The 7,599-nt window shown below is 36.5% G+C and overlaps 1 protein-coding gene across 1 annotated transcript in view; it reads left to right on the top strand.

The window, feature by feature from the left end:
- Nucleotides 1–1,284: 1,284 nt before the first annotated feature.
- The window catches only part of LOC110462933 (solute carrier family 12 member 9-like), a gene marked incomplete at its 3' end in the record, with an annotated part of 35,702 nt that continues 29,387 nt past the window's right edge, over nt 1,285–7,599 (top strand). Inside the window, exon 1 of the mRNA XM_021517182.1 lies at nt 1,285–1,856. Within this exon, the coding sequence (XP_021372857.1) occupies nt 1,544–1,856 (313 nt within the window). The remainder of the gene's footprint in view (nt 1,857–7,599) is intronic.

The following is a 7,599-nucleotide window of genomic DNA, read 5'->3' as shown; positions in this document are numbered from 1 at the left end:
GTGCTACCTATGTAATTACAATACAGGTAAACATAATCATCTTTTATCGATTCACGTTAATTGTATACAACCTTTGAAATATTATGGTCCAGGTACAGCTTAATTGCAAATAGATGCATCCCTGCAGGTGGGGGATTAGGAAAAGAATACACCTGCTGTTACCCACTGCATGTAACGTAGGAGGCGACTAATGTGTGTAACCCACTGCAGAATTGGGGATTTGCTTTGGTGTCCTCTATTTGGGGACACAAACGCGACCATAATAAATCTGCTGCACCCATTGCAATATTTGGGATCTTTATATTTCTTTCTACTTCTAATAACCTTTTATATCCTAGCGCTTTGCTTGGCATCGCCTCACTTTTGGCTAGAATGTTGAGCGTTCGTTCAGTTGAGGAAGGAAATGGGTTCTGTCCCCAGGCCGGGACATACCAATGTCCTTAAAAATGATAGTTTTTAGAGGAATGGCAATAACTGGTTCACCCGTTGTCAGTATAATGTGACCGGGTGGAATGCTGTGCTGGGTGCCTTCGGCATGGTATTTCAGTAAGATAGCACTATAAAGTTGGCATCAGATCCGCGCTATCACAAGGAGGCAAGCACACCAACATACTCTGTCTCCTGCATACACACACGCAACCACGCATACACTACACACATGGAGACATGCACGTCCTTGAATGACCTTAGCTGTTAACAAAATTAAATCAAACCAAACCAAAGCAAATAGATGTATTGGATTTAGAATTATATAAAAACACTCGGATATTTATTCACGTCTAGACCTCAGTACGTATAGTGTATTGAATGAATGGGACTTAACATTTACTATAGCGAATAGCCTCAGCTATATTTAACATATACAAACCCCTGTGTGTAAAAGGATATTTGAGGAAGTGTTGTATAATGCTGATATAATCTAATCTCGTGGACCAGATAAATAGATAACAATATTAGATTTGAGTAGACGCTCCTAATACTGGAATGCTTTCGCCAAACTCACCCCATCACATCCGTTATTTATAGACATGGCTTCACGTGTTTGGGGGAAAAGCTAATACTAGTAAATGTATGCTTTCAATTAAGGAGTTTTATCGATTAAATCAGGCTGGTTAATTCAGTAAGCAAATGATAAATATTCCATATAGTCAACATAATGAATACCAACATGTTTATCGTGAATTGTGGGATAGATTGTGTAAAATCGATTGGAAACAACACCGGCAGGGCGTTTTTAGTCATGTACCGATAAATCTGTATCAGCCACACTAAGGAGAGCGCTCCACAGCCATTTGTACATGTATTGGCTCATGTGATGGTCCACGAGAGTCTATATGGGAGCCTGTGTCTCGAGTTCTCTTTACAAACAAATCATGTGACACATAGCTATTATTCATGTGAAATAACACAGCTATCATTGGCGGAATATTTTAAATACCAAATGGTGTGTTTGGCTACCTAACAACTTTCGAAATATGTAATTTTGACAACCCTCAGCCTCTGTGGATGTGCGTGTATATATATACCGGCTATTTGATTTGAAATGGCAGAGGCTTATCACGATGGAGATAAACGAACCTCATCGCCGTTAAAGTCTCATAGGCACGATGGGTACAAAACCCTGGGACACGGGGTGGACGAATCCCCGGGGGAGGGGCGATGGTACGAGAGGGTGAGACTTGTCGGGGGTAACAGGATTGTATCGCGTGTGCTGAGATTCCTACCGTGTTGTGGCTTTGACGATGCCGCGGACGATGAAGGTACCGATGATCCAAGACGAACATTATCTACCTTTGCAGGTGTTTTTGCACCTGTTGCCCTATCTATGTTTAGTACATTGCTATTTTTACGTACAGGTAAGTGTTAATACGTGATGTGCTCTGTTAAGTTTCGATTTTCGTTTTACATGTGAAGATGATATGCTAGTAAGATTGTTTCTAAGGCCTCGTTGCCATGGAAACAGGTTAAATATTGCAAGAGAGCAAACTCTTTGGCTTCCAATAACATTAGTCACGCAACGGAGCGGTATTTAGATTCCATGGTAAGGTTAGAAGTTGTGTCTGTAGGGTTGACCCAACTGATTTAGGGGACAGGGGCATACCATGATTGGGCCCCAGGGTTGACAACCGGGCGGGCTGGGGGAGGGGGATGGGGGTTGGTTGGGGCAAAGGAACTTTGAATTTTAAGCATGACAAGGCCGGAAAAACACGCCGGAAGGTTGAAAGATATTTGGGAGGTAACTGTTCCCACGCCTCCCTCCAGCAAATTACGGCCATTTTAAGCTATACAGGGAACACGTGAACCCATTATTATATCCCTCTAAAGGCTCGTTTGGTAATTTTACTGTAACTAGCTTATTGAGGGATTACGTTTTTTTTTGTCAACAGCGAAGTAACACTGGAATACAAGGATTGTGTTTAGTTTACAGAAAAGTTTCAATGTGTTAGGGATTTATAATTATCTACGTGTCAAAGATATAATGTATTAGTATACAGTAGAGTAACATTTTGTTGTAGAGATTTTGTTTGTTCTACAGTAACGTAACACTGCGTTATAGCAACGGTGTTATATACAGTTCCCTGCTATGGGGCTCTACAAAGAATAAGCAATGTGTTCGAGCAATGGTGTTTAGTTTAGTGAAGTAACATGTGTAAGAAGGATTGTATATAGTCTACAGAAAAGTAACAACGTGTAACAAGGATTGTATTTCGTCTACAGAAAAGTAACAATGTGTTATAAGGATTGTATATAGTCTACAGAAAAGAAGCAACGTGTTATAAGGATTGTATATAGTCTACATAAAAGAAACAACGTGTTATAAGGATTGTATATAGTCTACATAAAAGTTACAACGTGTTATAAGGATTGTATATAGTCTACATAAAGTAACAACGTGTTATAAGGATTGTATATAGTCTACAGAAAAGTAACAATGTGTTATAATGATTGTATATAGTCTACAGAAAAGAAACAACGTGTTATAAGGATTGTATTTCGTCTACAGAAAAGTAACAACGTGTAACAAGGATTGTATTTCGTCTACAGAAAAGTAACAACGTGTTATAAGGATTGTGTATAGTCTACAGAAAAGTAACAATGTGTCATAAGGATTGCATTTAGTCTACAGAAAAGTAACAATGTGTAATAAGGATTGTATTTAGTCTAGTGAAGTAACACGTGTTATAAGGATTGTATTTAGTCTAATGAAGTAACACGCGTTATAAGGATTGTATTTAGTCTAATAAAGTAACACGTGTTATAAGGATTGTATTTAGTCTAATGAAGTAACACGCGTTATAAGGATTGTATTTAGTCTAGTGAAGTAACGCGTGTTATAAGGATTGTATTTAGTCTAGTGAAGTAACGCGTGTTATAAGGATTGTATTTAGTCTAGTGAAGTAACACGCGTTATAAGGATTGTATTTAGTCTAATAAGTAACACGTGTTATAAGGATTGTATTTAGTCTAATGAAGTATCACGTGTTATAAGGATTGTATTAAGTCTAGTGAAGTAACACGTGTTATAAGGAGTGTATTTAGTCTAGTGAAGTAACACGTGTTATAAGGGTTGTATTTAGTCTAATGAAGTAACACGCGTTATAAGGATTGTATTTAGTCTAATAAAGTAACACGTGTTATAAGGATTGTATTTAGTCTAATGAAGTATCACGTGTTATAAGGATTGTATTAAGTCTAGTGAAGTAACACGTGTTATAAGGATCGTATTTAGTCTAGTGAAGTAACACGTGTTATAAGGATTATATTTAGTCTAGGGAAGTAACACGTGTTATAAGGATTGTATTTAGTCTAATGAAGTAACACGCGTTATAAGGATTGTATTTAGTCTAATAAAGTAACACGTGTTATAAGGATTGTATTTAGTCTAATGAAGTAACACGCGTTATAAGGCTTGTATTTAGTCTAATAAAGTAACACGTGTTATAAGGATTGTATTTAGTCTAATGGAGTAACACGTGTTATAAGGATTGTATTTAGTCTAATGGAGTAACACGTGTTATAAGGATTGTATTTAGTCTAATGGAGTAACACGTGTTATAAGGATTGTATTTAGTCTAGTGAAGGAACACGTGTTATAAGGATTGTATTTAGTCTAGTGAAGTAACGCGTGTTATAAGGATTGTATTTAGTCTAGTGAAGGAACACGTGTTATAAGGATTGTATTTAGTCTAGTGAAGTAACGCGTGTTATAAGGATTGTATTTAGTCTAGTGAAGTAACACGCGTTATAAGGATTGTATTTAGTCTAGTGAAGTAACACGTGTTATTATGTTTATATTTAGTTTAGTGAAGTAACACGTGTTATAAGGATTGTGTTTAGTGACTTTAGTCTAGTGAAGTAACACGTGTTATAAGGAATGTATTTAGTCTAGTGAAGTAACACGTGTTATAAGGGTTGTATTTAGTCTAGTGAAGGAACACGTGTTATAAGGATTGTATTTAGTCTAGTGAAGGAACACGTGTTATAAGGATTGTGTTTAGTCTAGTGAAGTAACATGTGTTATAAGGATTGTATTTAGTCTAGTGAAGTAACGCGTGTTATAAGGATTGTATTTAGTCTAGTGAAGGAACACGTGTTATAAGGATTGTATTTAGTCTAGTGAAGTAACACGTGTTATAAGGATTGTATTTAGTCTAGTGAAGTAACAATGTGATAAGTCAGTGTGATCTAGTCTTCCAAAAACTAACAACGTGTTTGGGGATTGTATTTAATCCACAGTTAAGTTACAGTGCTATAGGGATTGGATTTATATTTCCTTCTAGGGGACAGATGGACCCTGACGGTCTCTCTGTCTTTGTGTTTGACCCTGTAACTGTTCCCTAGGGCCCTACAGTGAATAAAGTAACAACGTGTTTAGGGATTGTGTTAAAGTGTCTGAAGTAGAGTAACTTTTTCAAGACATGTCAGATTTACGATTTTCGACGTAGTAAAGAAGAAATAATGAAAAAACGATGTGGTGACGAAAAAACACTAGACTGGCCCCCGTCCCTAGAATATTAATAAGATATTGAATTATTTAGAAGAAAAAAAATCTAATAATTTTGATCAGTTGGATGTCTGATCTAAGTTCTAAACTAGGGGGAGATATAAGCTATATGTAGTAGTAAAATGCAGTTGAGAAATTCTTCATAAAACCTTGGGGGCTGATAGTCAGTCTAACAAAACACTTTAACATCATATCATGCGATATGTTTTTTGTCTGCACATGTACATCATACAACTATGTATGTTACTACTTGATAAAACAGTTAAGTGAATGTGAACAAAAAAATTGGGATTGCATAATTTCTAGCTAAACGTGCCTATACTTAGTTTTCGTTGAAAAGAGCACTCAAAATAAATTCAGAAAACGTTAAAAGTGTCACGTTAGGCTGGCACAGTGTTATGCGTCAATGAATCGCTAACATTTTTTTTCTTTCTGAAATGTGTTGCTAAATATATTATTCTAAAGAAATCTCATTTAAGGATACCTGCCCCATTGCATTCCTGTTTTTTGTATATATCTGTAGCGCAGTTGGGCAATGCTTGGTAGCCCAGTTGGTTAGAGCGATGGTATAACAATATGGGGACCAGCGTTCGAATCCCAGTTTAGCACCGTTGATTTTTACTCCCAAAGCATTGTCGTTGATGATATGTTATTAGTTCACCCTTTTATTGTTCAGAAATGATTTATCAAAGCTATAGTCACGCCGGAGAAATAAGTTCCCATCCAGTGCGTAGTTTCAGTTTCTGGCAGTGGTACGTGGAGCCTAATATGTTATGTCATTTTAAAAGCGCCGAGTTAACCCTTTCACCACTGTAGACCATAATGGACTCATCTATATCATTGCATGGTAGAGTCTACTGAAGTTACATAGGGGTGAAAGAGTTAAAGGAAGAAATTATGAAACAACCCTTCAACAGTATTTTGTTTGGTCGTCAAAAGACTCTACATTCTACATTTTTATGGTAACCACAGCTTTCCATGGCGGTCTCGTAAAATATTATCTTTTACTCGTATCTTATGCTGAACACCAGAGATCAAGGATGTCGTGAAAATTTCGTCATAGAAATTTGATTTTGAATGGGCACAGGAAATAATAAATACACATTTATAAAGCAATTTACTCTCCATTTAAGATGCATCTAAGACGAAAACTGAACAATAAACATTTTGAATTGCCAAAATCGTTTCAGCCCAGATTGCTTGTGAGCATCTATATAGTACGATCTGTTTGCACGTGTGACGTCAACTTATCCTTTAAGGATCTTCATACTACTGCCGAAAATTGTAATTATGCATTGACATTTTTTTCGGCATAACTCTGACTTTGATTAACCATTTCTGAAAAGAAAAGCATAATTTACAGAAGTTTTAAGAGAAAAGAAATAGAAAGATGCATTAAAAAAAATCAGCAACCGTGATTAAAGTGTAAAAATGTAACGGGGCAAGGCCGGGATTCGACATGGGTCTTAGATCTGGAATTATGAAAGAATATTAGTGATGTTTATTTTTCACTTCCAGGTTGTTGTGGAGTGAACGAAATATAAACAACCGATATTTACATTGTAACATCTTCCCTCAGCGTGATTAACTTGTCCAGCAGGCAAAGTTTCACTCAATAAAATATAGTATTGCACAAAGATTTTCAACGAAACATCTTAGTAAAAACATATTTTCTATAAATTAAATGAAAAAAAATGTCAACTGTTTGCAAATGAACACCGTCCAAACATCGTTTTCCCTGTAAGCATGCATACGACCCGCATATCTGATAAGTCTTATAAGGTATGGATTCCTTTTTCAAGTCAGGTTAAAGTCTCGACGAGATCACAGCGGGGTCATGCTATTTTGTTACTGAAGGTATGTCAGGATTTTCCCGATGTGTAGAGCGTACCACTAGACATGCAAAAGTTAAGATCAATCCTTGGATGTTTATATATATAAGAATAAATAGCATGGTACAAGTTTTGGACCGCCACAAAAAGAACTGGTAACGGGAGAACGCTGCGGTTACGGTAAACGAACGCACCGACAGGGGAGATAAACATGGGAAGGAGTGCGCGACAAAAATCGTAACGATGAAGTTAAGTTGTCTTTTATGTACAATTACGTAAAAGATTATTCTGAAATGGTATAAAAATTAAAACTTATTTCCGTTCATCTTCGCTAGCCAAGTGTTCGCCTCGTATACACTTGGTTAGCGAAGATGATTTCCGTTTGGCTATTCAGCTTGGACAACACATTCTTTTTTCGAATATTTCAAATTTTCGGAAAAGATGTCACAAATTGATGACATACTGGCAAATCATCAATCATACCATTTAAGGCCATTCCGGTTACAGTGCACATCCGGTGCCCCAGTTTTAAATATACTTTAGTTTAAACAATATTTTATTTACAAATATGCAGTGCATAATATAGAATTATACAGAATGTAATGTTAGGGATCTGGCAACAAGAGTAGGCTCTTATATTAAGCCATCTCCCAATATAATTTAGTGGAGACATGTTGTGTTTTATATATTTCTGCTTACAAATAATGCAGCGAAATGGAGGCTGTTGACACACATATATCTGCATTTGTATGTTGGGGGGGG

The sequence above is a fragment of the Mizuhopecten yessoensis genome, unplaced genomic scaffold (assembly GCF_002113885.1).
Source record: "Mizuhopecten yessoensis strain PY_sf001 unplaced genomic scaffold, ASM211388v2 scaffold10847, whole genome shotgun sequence".
In the NCBI taxonomy this organism is placed as follows: domain Eukaryota; kingdom Metazoa; phylum Mollusca; class Bivalvia; order Pectinida; family Pectinidae; genus Mizuhopecten; species Mizuhopecten yessoensis.
The sequence above is the reverse complement of the archived record's forward strand: the minus strand, read 5'-3'. Positions and strand labels throughout refer to the sequence as shown.